Here is a 16,359-nt window from a genome sequence, read left to right as displayed (position 1 = left end):
TCTTGGTTAAATAGACAAGGGTTCAACCATTGGAAGGTATAGGATTATGATTTTTTTTGTAATATTATGACATGATAATCAAGAGGTAACTTATCACCTACCTAAGGTGAAAGATGAAAGTGCCTCATGTTCACCAAAGGTGGATCGATCTCCAAAATGGAATCAATGGGTCCACTAAAGGTACACAGTGATAAAGTAATAAGTCCACAAAAGACAAAGTCACTAATTAAAATGGAATGCAATAACATGATAACACCAACTAAAGTGGATATGCTCCTAAAAGTTCAAAGTGGTCCCTTATTAAAGTTACACAATGTGTGATTTGGACCTAGATGAAGAGAAGCCAAGGTACAAAACCTTAATAATAAGAACAAGCACCCTAAATGTAACTTAGGGAGTTTTTCTATGCACACAATGCGTGTCCTCATTATTTTTCCATGCTAGGTAGCTATGTATAAACACAATCTAATCTCTCACAATCTATAAAAATGAAAAAACCTAGTAGGAAAACACTCCCAAAAAGAGAGATAAATACAAAATAATCTCAAAGAATAATGAGGAGAAAACCCCATTTGAGGAAACCCCCCCCCCAAATGAGAAGAGAGACCAAGTATCCCCCCTCAATATAAACTTACACAAATGTTAAATGCTACAAATTGGATGTATAAGATTCTCCACAATTGTTGAACAATGTTCATCCCCTTAAGAAGATACAAAATAAAAGGTGAATGATTAAAATCTCCCCAATCTTGAAAGGAAGATGTGAGAATAAATATTAAGATGTATAAAGACTCTAAAATATGTTCTAGTGTACTCATGTCAATGTTGAAAGTTGCCTCCTCCAAATCTGATGTAATAGACCACATTGAGAAAAAAATATTGTCTAGGATTTAATGAAGATAAATGTAGAACAATACCCAAAAACTCATGCATCTCCTCTGAAGATAAAGGAATACCCTTCAAATTCTAGTCCAAAGTACCCATATTCATTTGAAATTGAGAATGATGATTATGAAGAGAATAATAAGGAGGGTCAAAGTGTTCCCTCACAATAACTAAAGAATGATCATTTCCATCAAAGAGAAGATGAATACTATCAATTATGAATCCCAAAGTTATAGGATAGGAATCCACAAGAAAACCTACAATGTCTATAAAATAGTCATCCCAAGGAATTATGTCGAGAAGATAATGTATTCTAACTATGATAAATTACAAAAGGACAAAATTATAGAAACACAAGTATCATCAAGAGAAAAGGTAGATGTAATATTGATAGGAGGAGATGAAATGAAAGGCTCAAGAACCAGATCATTAATGGAAATACCCAAGTTCAAGTAGTCAAAGTTATCCTTAAGATCAATATCCACACAAGAAGTGTGATCATCATTTATAGAATCAAAATCATCAATAAGAACAAAGAATAGAAGTACAACTAAGATACATGATTCACCACCCTAGTAGAAATGACACCTCTAATCTCCATGTCTATGGTGATAATCAAATTAGTAATGAATACCATAGTCTTCATTGATACATGTATAATGGATTTGATGGATAGAAAGAAAGTTACTAGTTAGGTGAGGTATAAAAACACACCATTGAAGTTCTCGTCTCTAATATAAATAAATAATTTCCTAACCAAATCCATATATATATGATTTTCAACCAAAATAGGTGGCACATTACACAACTCAAATGAAGAGAACATAGTTTGCAAAATTATATATGATGATAAGTCCTTCAACTTAGATGCCAACTCCCCCAATTATGATCTATATAAGCACAATGAGCTTGTCCATTATTATTACTTGCCCTAAAGGTATGACTCTTTTCCTTATCAATTTTGTTTTGTTTCGAAGAAGAAGCTAAAAGAGACAATCTTGAAGGGAAAATGACTATTTTTTTTATAAAGATGCTTCAATTCATCAATATTCTTCTTATAAAAATAATATTCTTCATATCCTATATTCTTACAATATGCACAATTGGACATATTTTTTGTGATCCCCCTTAAGAGGAGACCTAGAATCTCCTTTGAGTAGAGGAAGACTATGGCCTATTATTTGTGTTGCTTAAAATTTGACTACTTTTTCTTCTTGGGATCCTTTCTCATGTCTTGCCACCAAAATATGTGACTTGGATGATTGAATAATACCCATTGGATCAACTTTAATTGTACAAGAATCAAATTTACCAAGATGAATCAAATGGTGGTATAGCATAAGAACTTCCCACTCTAAATGGATGTTTTGGGAAACTACAAAAAAAAGTTGCATACTTTATATGAAGTTTGCCCAACAGATTAAAGAACCAATTGTGCATTATCTTCTCAATGCGACAACTTTTGAGTTGTGCTATCAACTCATTTCCCTTATTGAAATAGTATTGGATTGTATTAGAATTATTTGGATCCAAGTATAGGAGATCACTATAAAGTGTGTATCCTCTAATCTCACCAACTTTACCACATAATCGAGCAAGTTTGCACCAAACTTCTTTGACTGTCTTATAGTTTATAATATAAGATCAAGTGATATGTGTGTGTGTGTGTGTGTGTACATATGTGTATATATAATATGTATATATACACATATATATACATATGTGTATATGTACACATGTGTAGATGTACATACACACACATTTCTCATTATTCAAAGATTCATAGAAATTTAATGAGCTAATATGTTTTTAGATTAGGATTAGCTTTAGGAATTGAAAATTTTGAAATAGTTCCATCAACATTACATTTTTACCCCTTTTCCATCAGTTCACTCTATGCATTTAATTTTCATGTTACATAATTATCTAGAGTTAAATATGGAAATTTAGGAGACCCTTCAAGTTTAAAAAAAAAAAAAACACACAAGACAACAAAATGCATAATCACATAACAAACTCAATCAATAAAGAAACCCCCTAAATAAATAATTTGAAAATTTCTACTATTGGGATTATAATGTCCACACAAGACAAAATCAAAGTGGACCTGTGATTCCAGTGATTATAGTGGCCTCAATTAGGTTATATCAATCACAAATCACTATGTAAAAATACCTAATTGAGATCTATGGATTTGCCAAAATAAGCCAAATTAGGTCAAGTGTTGAAAGTAAACTTTTTATTCATAATAGCTATAAATTAATAACATTAATAAGTAATAAAAAATATGCACGTTAAAAAGTGACAGCTAACAAGGAACTAATATGTGCTTGAATGAAGCCCTAGATATTTCCAAAATGAGGATTGCTTAGCCACACCTATGAAAAACTCGTATTTTAGAAAATTTGTGCATCGAATTCAAAATCCACCTTTCAACACTATATGGAGCATGAAAAATAAGCCCAACTAAAAAAGTGAGCTCATATGACCAAGTTATGTGCCTCCAAACTTTGCATTCAAATCTAAAAATGCAAATTGTTGGGGGGGGGGAAGTTAGAGTGAGTGCAACACTATTTTTTAAATTCTATATTAAATGAAAAGTTTTCATTAGAAAAACTTAATAAATATATATTGTGGGGCCCTAGGTGGGACTTTCTCTCCTTTAATTCACTTTATAAATACAGACTACAAATATTTGGTACATAAGAGAACCACATTCAAACATATTTAAGTTTGTATAAAATAAAGAAATATTTGCTAATACCTAACAAATACATAGGTATTTATCAAAGAATACTTGGTATAATGACATAGCCATGATGTAGGCAATTAAATGGTATTGAGTTCAAATCCCTTTAATACAAAAAACATATGCATGTCCCTTTTTGATTTTTTTTTTAAACATTTAAAATTATTTTTTATAATTATAGAAATTGTGAACTAAACATATATATTTTTATTTTTAATTTAATATTTGGTAAAAAAGAAATTTTTAAAATTAAGAAACCATACTCTTCTAATAATGACATCCATATGATTGACAAGGAGAAAAACTTTTTGATGCCTTGAAGTAATTTCTCTGATTTGGATGATTAGATAGATGACCATGGAGTTTTGGGCCCTTTGAGTCTGATGAAAAGGACCATTTTGATCCAAAGTAATACAACATTGCATATACCTCCCAAGTCTCGCAACAAACTCCAAACTTGAAGCAGATGTAACTTTGGCCTTGGAGCTCCTTTTGAGGAAAAAAAAGATGATTTTGACTAAAAAACCTTCCAAATCCAATGATGGCCTTATAGTTGGCCCAAGAAGCTCCAATTTGTCCTTGCAACATAAAACTGCAAACATGACCCATTAAAAAAATCCAAAACATGAACTCAAATCTCTTAAGAGATTATCCAATGGCACTCAAGAAGCTCCAATAACATGTAAGATTTGACTATGGAGATAGTCATTCAACCTTTAAAGATCTAATGAAAAATACAATAACAAGAGAGAATAAATACTAGTAGAATAAAATCTATCTTCACTAAGAATGCAATAGAGTCAATGATAGGACATAAGCAATCTCTTGGTTAAAAATGAAGGTACAAACATAGTAAGACATAAGATTATGACAAGTATTGTAATCTAATGATATGATAATCAAGAAATGGTGTGGGAGCACTCAGACCATTCCCATGGAACTTTGATTCATAATTAGTATGCTTGTGAGTCATGTTAGATTAGAGGTAGTTATTTCAATTCATGTTGTTAAGAGTTCAATTAAGGTCATGTTGACCATGGTTATGTCAATGTGGGTCAAAGAGAGTAAACCTATGGAAAATGCCATGCAAGGGCATAAATGGAGTATAATGTAGTGTTAAGATGTCATGATGAACTTTTGGACCTATTTAAGGTGCCAAGAAAGCATATTAGAGCATAAAATGAAGAATGCACAAAAAATGTAAAATTGACAAAAAGTTATTATCAACATTTTTTTTGCAAAAATGACAAATTGTGGAAGGTGAACAATCATCCATCTTTGACGACCTCTTAGAGGAGGTGAAAGGTCATGTGTTTGTATAAAAAAAAAAAATCTCATGTGGAGAGATAGAGAGGATATGTAGAGAAGAAAAGTGCAGAGCATGATGTATGAAGGTGTATAATAAATCTATCATTTCTTTTGAGATTTTGCTGATATACCATCATTTGATTACAATCCTTGTTCTTCTCTAATATCTTGTGGTTTGGTGACTCTTAAACTTCCTTGTATATGATAATGAAGTTGAGTATCAATATTAATGCAACATATATAACTAACATCAGAGGTTATTGATATAGTTCTCTGTATTCACTAGTTGAACAATAGACTAATTATAGTTTCGGATTAACTAATCATAGTTACTGCATACTTTCATTTTATAAAGATTGAGAAGACTTAAAGGTCCCCTTGGGTGTTTTAGTTTGTCAACTTATAAAGCTGACCCTCTCTCTTTGTTTCTTGTAATGGAGATGCCTGAGAATTAGCAATGACCTGCTGTTGCAATAAAAACATAGTGAATCAACAATTTAGGAATGTGGCAAAAATTTGTGTATGATCTGCACGAATGTTAGGAAGGTTGCTTACATTCTTAGGATGTTGAAGAACCATTTTGAAGAATGGAGCCAATGAGATATTGGAGTTAGTGAGGCAGTTGTCATATGTAGTAGGAAACCCTCATAATGGCAAGGGTTTGGTGGATCTTTCATCTACTCAATCACTAGGAGCTGAAAATTAGTAATTTGAAGGGCTTTGGTAAGGTAATAGTGTATTGAAGTTCATTTGTTATTGTACTTTGGAGAGTTAGTAAGTTCAGAGTTAATAGTTGTGTTTTAGGCCTATTTGTTTAGACTTGGGCTTGCAAGTTATATACCTTAGTAAGTAGTTGGGAATCTATGTTTTTGAAGTTTAGTCAAGCTAGGTATTGGGTACCTAAATCACTCTTTAGTTTTGATAATTGTTTCGAGAGACTGTGAGTTCCTACCTTAAAACCCCTAAGGTAGGGCTACAAGGAAGAGCCTCATATATCGATTTGTAAGTATTGATGTTTGAAGCCCACCAAGGTGTGTAGAACCGTTTGCATGTTTGAAATCCCTTTATTGGCTATGATTTAAGCCTTTTGGAAGCAGTTTGGAATATGGTGTTGTGAAAGATCTTGGAGGGTGTAAGGTAGTGGAGGTGTGAAGGATAATTGTTTGGGTTTTGGTGAAAATATAGGTAGAGATGCTTGATAGAGGTGAGTGTGGCATGAGGAAAGGCCAACCACCTAGTCTCTAACCTTGGAAGAGTCCTGAGGGACTGGAAACAATTTGCTTGGAAGGCTTGGAAGAAGCCTAGTGATAAGAGTTTTGGTATTACGAACAAGCATCACCACCTCCTCCTTGCATCAAGAAACTACCTATTGTCTATCTCAAATGGAAAAGTGAAAGTGTTGCATATATGTGAAAGAGGAAAAGTGATAAAATGATAAGTACACTAGAAGTGGAGTTACCACATATAAAGTGAAATATAGTAACATGATAACACCTCCTAAAATGAAGATGCTCTTAAAAATTCCTATGTAATCCTTGAGTAAACACAAGTAATGTGTAATTACGACCTAAATAAATAATATCTAAGATACACCACCTTAAATATACTAACAACAATACTTATACCTTATCATTACTATTAAATTAAATTTAGTTATCATGTCCTTTGATTTATGTTCTTCCATATATTATTTTATAGTATTGTTATTATTTTATAGTATTACTTTGACCATTACACTCTCTTTTTATATAAGTACTACTTAAATTTTTGGTTTCATTATAACAAAATTAAAAAACAAGGGGCGCAAGCACCAAAGTTCCTGCCTTTATTAGTGTGGTGGATTGTCGGGTAGGAGATGAGTGAAGTTTGTGAAGTTGTACATTTAATGGTAAAATTTATAGTTTGTAAATTTTGACATTAAACTAAATAAATTAAAACTTTGATAATTTATTGTAGATGGAAAATAGAAATTTTAATGTCATTTTAAGAAATATTTAAATAATAAAAATGTCTTTTTGACTTAAATCATATAAATCTAAGATCAACAAATCAAAGAAAAATAATAACGTTCGTAATAACATAATAACAATTTTGGCTTATAAAAATAATGTAATAGTATTGGTATGATTGATTTATGACTAAATTATAGATCATTATTCAATTTTGACTTGTCTCATATGTAAAAAACTAAGTCTTGTAATTATTACTTTAATAGTACTAGAATATTGAACATTTAATAATAACTATGTCATTTCAATAATAATTATACTTACTAAAAACTTCAAAGTTTGATAAATGTTTTTCAAAGTTAAATAACAATGATATCTAAATTTCATATAATATATGTTTTAAAATTATAAAATAATATTAAAATTAAAATATATAAGTATTTATAAAAATATATGACTTTATTATTCAAATTCCTCATAATTTATATACTTTTAAATTTATAAATAATAGATTAAATATTATAGCACAATGATTTAATTTTTTTAAAATTAAATTAATTATATAAGTATTTGCTAAAACAAATTATAATTAACTATTAGTATATTTATTATTATTTTATTGATATCAATGTAAGATTGGAAAATAGTAGCTAGTAAAATATAGAGCAAACTTAAAGAAATAACATTTTACAAATTACAAAAATAAGCATCAATATAAAACTAATAATAAATATATTTAAAATAAGAAATATAAAACATTTAACTCTATATTTGAACTTGGTAAGAAAAATAAATAGTGATAATTAATATTGATTAGACATTCAGATATAAATGATTATTTTTTCAAAAAGTTAATCCACTTATCACAAATGTGGAAAAGATAAAATTGTAATTAATGCATTCATTAATACATACATGATAGAGTTGTTAGAAAAATATTTCTATTTTTGTTAGAAAAATTTAATTTTTTTTCAAAAATAGAATTATCCAATAAAATGAATGAAAATTATGATTGGTAAAATAATAAAAAATTAGAAAAAATATGAACATTTAAAATTTATTTTAATCTTTTAATCCCATGAATTAATTGGTTAGTTAAATTGAAAAATTAAATAGTAACAAGCTACTAAAAGGCCCACTTCATTAGAGCACATACTAAACGTGATCATGCAATGGAGCACAGGAGTGATTAAGGAGAGGAGCAAATGGGCAGAAACAAACAACTGAAAATGATCAATATATCCAGTCGAACACAAATGTGGCCCGGGTGAAACGTTCTATCTGGTCAGTGGGGAAGGGAGGAGCAGAGCATGGGTGGCGGAGTAACTTCGCCATGCAATTTCTTGTTAAGACCGAATCCAATCTATTGCACAGGGAAGCAAATACTCTGCTTCGCTCGGCTCCACTTTCACAATGCAAATGGGCAGCGCAGCCCCAAATTGCGTAGCAGCAGACGTGCAAGAGTGGTAAAGTGCGCGGCTCTGACTCTCCCTGAAGCGCTCCTTTTCGATTGTGATGGCGTGCTGGTGGACACAGAGCGCGACGGTCACAGAGTCTCCTTCAATGAAGCCTTCCAAGAGGTTTGGCGTCTTTTATTTTTCCATCGTTCGTCTATATCAAATTTCAGTGCCTCTTTTCCAATTAGTTTGCCTGAGCCCAATTTCGAATTGCGCAGAAAGGCTTGAATGTGAGTTGGGACGTGGAGCTTTATGGAGAATTGCTGAAGATTGGCGGTGGGAAAGAGCGGTAAGACAAGTACTCCCAACTGCTATTTTACTTCACTTCTCTCCTAATAACTCAAATTTGTTTTCCACCTTTCCCAGAAGTGTTAACTTATCAACCACTATTCTTTGCCAAATGTTCTGTAAGTCGTACATTTTATGCAATTCTATGTGCCATGAGTATCTAGGATCCAGATAATCAGCTAAATTCCATTTGTTTTTGGGTGTTTTCCTAAGTGAGACTAAACTACTGCAATGCTTGGTTTATCATACAGTAGAATGAAATGATTTTATTAACTTCCGGGAGTGTATGTGACCAAGAGCCAAAGTTTCTTTATAAACAACTTTGAATTGTGCAAAGAGTGGATCAAATTCTGGACATTGTGTTGTTAATTTTGATTGGAATTTTACCCCTCTCTCTCCTGCCTCTCCTCCATTTTGTACGCATACAACTTTTTTCATATAAAATGATAGCTCAGTCAAATGCCATCATTTTTTGCCCGGTCAGTCATGGCCAAATTCTATCTTCCCACGTTCACGGTTTTCCTAGTTGTATGCTCTTATCAACGTTTTTTCAGAGCCAATAGAAGACGCTTTCCAATGCATCAAATGATATGAAAAATAGAACTTGGACGTGAAAGAAGATGAAAAAATAGTTTCAGCTGGAAAATAGACACGATGCGTTGGTACACGCCAATGCTTTGCATGTCAACAATAGCGTCTATGTTAAAAATGGGAAATCTTACAATCAAGTCTATTGATTATCTTTTAAGTGCATTTCCCTGTTCATTCACATAAAGACATAGTCAAATCTATAACCCATAAATATTAAAATTTGACCAAGGCAATCCACTTCCGCAACACACATTAAAACCATAGTAATACTTTAATATCTCATATCGAAACAACCGAGACTTTGCAACATGCTACAACACATCAATACAAGGACCTGAAATATGCATTAATAAAAAGCACATATACAAGACAAGATAGTGAGACACATGACATATGATACCAAATTAACCTCAATGGCATCCCAATCATGCTAAACCCATCTTCCAATTGGGTGGTGTACTTACATAACAACTAGCTGACCTAAGCAAGAAGCTTACGTAAAAGCTGGCTGACCTGAGAAAGAAGACCAACTATACCAATTGTAGCGTGCTTCCTAGACAAGTAGAATAGTATGCATGCTAAAAAAATAAGCCACCTTACTTCATAATAAAAAATCTCCTTGTCCAAATGCATGGAGGTGATGAATAATGCATTAAAGTCATGTGGACCTTTTGCTATGAGAACACTAGAGATGCTGTGGTGTAGTAGATATAGCTGGACAAGCAAATTCAATTTCTTGGGTCAGTCTATGTTAAGGTGATAATGAACTCCTATCTGTTAGATATGAAGTAAAGAAGATAATATCAAGATGTATACATCCATGACAAGGATAACTAACTTCTACATCAAGACTAATTCAAATACTCCAATGGTTATCAAGATATCTAATTTATGACTATCGATAGGACGATTAGGTGTTCTAGAAGCTTGGGATTGAATTCCATCATTTTCTTGACTCTTCAACTACTTGTAATCTACAGGTCATAAATCACCAAAGAGTCAATAGAATGCCAAACTAAGTTGGGTAACACATGCACCCGTCAACACATTCCATTTTATTAGATAAGTCAAAAAATGCATCACATAATAGAACTAGGCCTCTTATAATTGGCAAAGATAGAATCTTGAGAACATTTTAGGTTTGTGCCATAAAATTTGGCTTTAAAAACTTGAATAAGGTGGTTTGATAATACCCAAATGCCCAATGGTATGTCTTGGTTCTCCTAGGATGGCCTATCTAATGGCCCAATCCCCTTGTGATGGCTTTCCTGATGGCGTGATCTTGTTGATCAACCTACCAAGTGGTTTAGTCTTGACAAATTAATCCTAGAAACTAATTGCTTAGATCTTGTATTACGATTTGTCCAATTCATTTTATGTGCTCAAAACATTGAAATGACAAGTCCAAAAGCAACATAGATTTAAATTGCTTCTATAATGTATATTTAAATTCAAAGCATTATTTTTTATATAAACTTATCTTGCTATGATATTTGGCGAATGAGAAGAGAATTTATTTAAGTTTTGTTATGATTGGGGCGCTTCAAATGTTGATGTTGGGCTTTAGCATCTAGTCTCCAATGCTATGTTAGAGTAAAGCATTAATTTAATTTAATTTATTAAATTACCTTTACTCCGTTCTTAAGATTTTACTTTATGCACTTTGCATTTCCATTTAATAATTAATTAGTAATTATTAAATGTCTTTTACCTCTAGAGTTTCCCTTTTAGGTTTTTGATCTCCTTCTATAAGGATTGATCTTTTGTAATTATCTCTTATTCTTTTAGTCTGATAATACAATTTGTATATTCTTAGAGCAAAATCCTTGCCTCTTCTTTGTTTTTTCTTCTCTGTGATAGGTTCTTGCATGCAGGTATTCTTTGGGCTTTGTGGATTTGTATTGCTCAAATCTTTTATGGTATTAGAGCTGGATCTGTTTTAGCTTGTTCAGTATTTGGAGAAAAAGAAGAACGAGGGTTTGATATAACAGATCTGATTTTTTTGGGCTTTTTCTTTGAAAATAGGGGGGTATCTGATTTTTGAAGCACTTTGAGGCTAAACAGACCTCACGATTAGATTCAGAAGGTGTCAAAACCTCCATTTTCATATAAAGTTTGTTGATTTTGGACAATGTTGACTTGGGAGGCAATTTTTTTTGCATACCAGGGTCGTACGACCTCTGGTACGAATTTCGATGTATTTTTTGCAATTTTTTTTTTTAAAAAGTGTTTTTCTAAAAAACATATTCGGTTTTTAAAAACATGACACCAACACAGAGGGTGGAGTGACTACTGTGCCGCCATAAAATGTGGCCCACGCACCATTATCCTCTTGTCCGGCCTTCGCCCGCTGTGCCTCCTGTCCACCTCCTTTGCTTAGCCGTAGCTGCAACCTCGCCTCCGTCGGTGTCTCCTCTAGCATGCGCCACCTTCGCCGGTGTCTTTGCTCGAGTGCTGCCGGCGGGCCACCTACGCACCTCCTTTCCCAGCCTGAGGTCACATGGTGGGCCGAGGTCCAAAATTTTAGGCCCTTGGCAAATTTTATGTGTTTTTTCAATTTGTTTTTGCCCTTTCAGAGGCCCTATCAGTTTTTTGGCTATAACTTGAGCATACTGTGTACTTGAAGTTTGATGATGTCTTCAATCTTCCGGGGGGCGTAACTTGTTCGTTATAACTCCGTTTTTCGATTTGGAAAAAGCGCCGAAAAGCTCTTCTCGAGCACTTTCCACATTCTCTGTCATTTCACTAGTATTTTATACCAAGTATTTGTAATATTGAACTGAAGCATTTTTCTCTATTCTTGTATACACATTCCTTTTGCAAGCTGGGGTTTAGTTTTTTGCATTGTGGGGGGTTTTTTTATTACTTTCTATTATAATATTAGCATATCAGAAAACTTCAAAACCCCTTCTTAAAACAATGGCCGAGACCTCTTATTGTCTAGTACTTCTAAACCTACACAACTATGACACATGGAAACGTCATATGTAGCGGTTTCTCTGTTCAAAGGGTTTGTGGTCTTGCTTAGATTTAGTGCAACCAGTATTTCAAAGTCAATACCAGACTTTGCAGCACAGGAATAAGATGGATGAAGCCATGGGTCTGATTTCTTTGAGTGTTTCAGGCTGCTTATAGTTTCATCTTGATGAGTGTTCCACTCCTCAAGAAGTGTGGGACAATTTTAATGACTTGTTTGGCACCATCAGTGAGCCGAGAGCACTTGAAATTGAGGTAGACTTTACTTCTCTTGTACCCGATGCTTTCCTCTCTATTGAGGACTTTCTTATGAGGTTTAAACAGCAGAGAACTTTGTTACAGGGATGCGGAAAAGAAAAAGAAGATAAGGAGTGCATCTTTCTGATTCTATCAAAGCTTCAAGGAAACTTATAGATTTTCTCTTCTACCTTCCATTCCATTATGGATGCCTTGGGTCCCAGATTTGTTATGCCCACTCTTGAGGTCTTTTGTGATCGCTTGACTAGAGAGCAGCCTAAGCTTACATAACTAGATACTATCACCGGTTCAAAGACACATGCATTGGTTTCTCAGACATCTACAGGGAAGCCGAAGCAGAAACCGAAGCACAAGACAGATTCAGTAGGTAGTGAGAGTTCCTCCAAGCCTACTCCTAAATTAGATGCTCGGAAACCCTCTCAGAAGGGTAAATCTTCTAAGTTTGGTGAGTCTTCCTCCAAGCTTAAGAAGTACACAAGTGATTTTTGCAGTTTTTGTGGCAAGGAAGGACATCCAGTTTGCAGGTGTTGGAAACGTCTTGAGGCTTTAGAGGAGGCCATGGAGCAGCACAATTTTTCTTTTTCGAAGCTACCACCTCCTCCTTCAGGGAAAGGACATGCTCTTTCTGCACGAGCTTTGGCTTCTACAACTACCTGGATTCTTGATTTCAGAGCTTCACACCATATGACACATTCACCTGATTTGGTTACCTCACTTGCTTAGAGTGTTACTACACCGATTGTAGTTGGCGATTCTACGCAACTTTCAGTCACAGGTTCAGGAACTATCTCTTTAGAAGGTGGTTCACTTCAGGATGTTCTCTTGTTTCCTTCCATTTCTATGAACCTCCTGTCTATCTTTCAAATTTGTCATTCTGGCTCTTGAAAGATAGTTGAGTTCTCCCTACATGATGTGTTTATTATAGACCTCCATGATCTTGATTTGGTTGTTGCTACTGGGAGTGTTGATCTTCAGTCTCACTTATCTCAATTTGATGGCTTTGAGAGCTCCAATTCTACATTTGTTTCTCTCATTGCTCATGCCGACATAGTGAGAAAGCTTTGGCATGACCGTTTTGGCCATTTCAACTACAGATATCTACAACAGATGAGTACACAAGAGCTAGTGACTGGGCTACCTCAGATCTCTTGTACTAATGGTGTGTGTCAAGGTTGTGCACTTGACAAACATCACAGAGATTCATTTCTGGCAGGTAGATCCACACATGCTAAGGCACCATTGGAGTTGATACACAGTGATCTTATGTCATTTCCCACTCCATTTTCAGGTGCTCGATATGTGCTTACCTTCATAGATGACTTCTCTAGATGCATAGGGATGTACTTTTTGAAGTACAAGTCTGATGTCTTTGATTCACTTCGAATCTTTAAGACATTTGTGGAGAAGTAGTCTAGTCTTTCTGTCAGGCATACATACATTGACAATCGGGGGAATATGTGAATCAGTCTTTCAAAGATTTTTGCATTGAGCATGGTTTACAACATCAATTCATAGTTCTCCATACCCCTTAGCAGAATGGGGTCGCAAAGAGAAAGAATAGGACATTACAGGAGATAGCCAATTGTATGATATAGTCTCGAGCTATGAGCTCTTCATTTTGGACTGAGGCTATCAATTGCGCCAACTATATTCAAAATCAGATGCCTCACAAGGCATTGCGACACTTAACTCCTGAGGAGGCTTCGACTAATGTCAAGCCTGATGTTTCTACTTTCTGCATTTTTGTTAGTGAGGCTTGGGCATTTATTCTAGATGCTCAACGGGAAGCCATGGAGAAGAAGAGCCGACCACTCATCTTTGTTGGCTACTGTGAGGATGTGAAGGCATACAGGTTGTTTGACCCTGATTCCAGAGATGTTTTGTTTCAGCAAGATGTTCAGTTTGATGAGTATTATCCTCAAATGGAGCCACCATCACTAGCTACTCCCTCACTACCCAATACCTCCTCTACTGCTCCACAGGGGTATGCATCCTCTAAGGAAAATCTTGATATTGGTCCCCCTTCACCACCTCCACTAGTGGTTCTGCGAGTGCCCAAGTGGGCTCGTGATACTGTTGATGCAGCAAGACTTATGGCAGGTGATCCGAAAAATTCTTGTCATACTTGTGCTTAGACCACTGGTATTGGCCTCTTGAGTCATGCCATTACAGATGATCCACAAAGTTTTTCATAGGCGACAGGACACATAGAGTGGGATAGGGCTATGGATGAGGAGTACTCTTCTTTGATGAAGAACCACACATGGGATCTTTGTCCTCTTTTGAAAGGAAGAAAGTTGGTTCGGTGCCAGTGGGTGTACCGTATCAAGTATGTTGTAGATGGTTCTATTGACGGGTACATGGCACGTCTTCTTGCAAAGGGTTTTTCACAGGTTGAGGGTATTGATTACTCTGAGACCTTTGTCCTTGTTGCCAAGATGAATTCTATTCGCCTTGTACTCTCTCTTGTAGCTTCACAGGGATGGACAATTTTTTAGATAGACGTGAAGAGTGCCTTTTTGCATGGAGACCTTCATGAGGAGATCTATATGGAGCAGCCTCACAGTTTTGTGCAGGACTCTTCCTTGGTATGCAGGCGTTGGAGGTCTTTTTATGGTCTCAAATAGGCCCCTTGGGCTTGGTATGAGAAAATGGATTCCGTCTTGATTGCTTCACAATTCACTTGGTGTCATTTCAATCCTACAGTTTACATTCAGCGCCATGGGGCTGACTTATTGATACTTGTGCTTTATGTAGATGACCTCATCATTACAGGTAGCTCATCCTCCATGATACAGAGTGTTCAACGAGCCTTGAGAGAGCAGTTTGAGATGATAGACCTTGGACTTATGCACTATTTTTTGGGCGTACAGGTTGTTCAATCTTTGGATGGGATAGCCATACTCTAGTAGAAGTATGCTCTTGATATGTTTCAGAGATTCAACATGCTTGATTGCAAGCTTGCTTCCACACCTTTTTAGTTAGGTGTTGTTTTATCTACCACTTGCACTACTCCTATAGTGGATTCCACCTTATACAGACAGCTTGTGGGTAGTTTATTATACCTGACACAAACATGTCCTGATAATTCCTTTGCAGTTGGACTTGTCTCTCGATTCTCACGTGATCCACATGAGAGTCATTGGCAAGCTTCCAAATGTATCTTGAGGTACATTCAGAGTACTATATGTTATGGCATTCACTATACATCAGGGTATCCTCACATTGTTGTTTACATAGACTCATATTGGGTTGGTGATATTGATGATCGCAAGTCTACTTTTGGATTTGTCTTCTGTCTTGGTTTTGGTCCTATCACATGGTCTTGCAAGAAGTAACATGCTCACGCATTATCATCTACAAAGGTAGAATACATGGCAGTTGTGCTTGCTAGTCAAGAGGTTTTGTGGCTTCCATAGTTGATGACAAAGTTTAGATTTTCTCTTGATAGTTCCACCTTTTTGTGGTGTGACAATCATAGTGCTATACACATTTCCCGCAAACCAGTTGAGCATTAGTGGACCAAACACATTGAGCTTCACATGCACTTCAAGCATTTGATTCAGGATGACACTTTGAGCTTGGAGTATATTCCCACTACTGAGCAGGTTGCATACGACTTCACTAAATCTTTTGCATCCTCGTGTGTACCTTCAGCTGCCTTCTATGCTTGGGGTGAAGGAAGTTGTCCTTGGGGGGTCTCAGTGATGAGTCCTTCCTTCATTCCTTCTTTTCTTGTTATCTCTTTTTGGAGTAGGGTTTTTCCCACTAGGTTTTTTCTATTTCTCCGTTTCATAGAGATTTGGTTGTGATTGGGTACCTCATCAGGCCTTGTTGTCAGGACCCAAGTTTGCTTTCAACATTGCGTTGTAATTTCCTTGCCTTTTTGGCATTGTTT

At 35.1% G+C, this 16,359-nt stretch overlaps 1 protein-coding gene across 3 annotated transcripts in view; it reads left to right on the top strand.

Moving 5' to 3' along the window:
- The first annotated feature begins 8,156 nt into the window (after positions 1-8,156).
- Positions 8,157-16,359, top strand: part of LOC149568053 (Haloacid dehalogenase-like hydrolase (HAD) superfamily protein) — a 132,560-nt gene continuing 124,357 nt past the window's right edge. For all 3 annotated transcript variants that reach the window (XM_089821061.1, XM_089821059.1, XM_089821060.1), the window contains exons 1-2: positions 8,157-8,471; positions 8,567-8,637. In XM_089821061.1, coding sequence (XP_089677187.1) covers positions 8,202-8,471; positions 8,567-8,637 — 341 coding nt within the window. In that variant the 5' untranslated portion in view covers positions 8,157-8,201. The remainder of the gene's footprint in view (positions 8,472-8,566; positions 8,638-16,359) is intronic.

The sequence above is a fragment of the Cupressus sempervirens genome, chromosome 3 (genome assembly GCF_028749045.1).
Source record: "Cupressus sempervirens isolate cs-2001-9-10 chromosome 3, ASM2874904v1, whole genome shotgun sequence".
In the NCBI taxonomy this organism is placed as follows: Eukaryota; Viridiplantae; Streptophyta; class Pinopsida; order Cupressales; family Cupressaceae; genus Cupressus; species Cupressus sempervirens.
The sequence above is the reverse complement of the archived record's forward strand: the minus strand, read 5'-3'. Positions and strand labels throughout refer to the sequence as shown.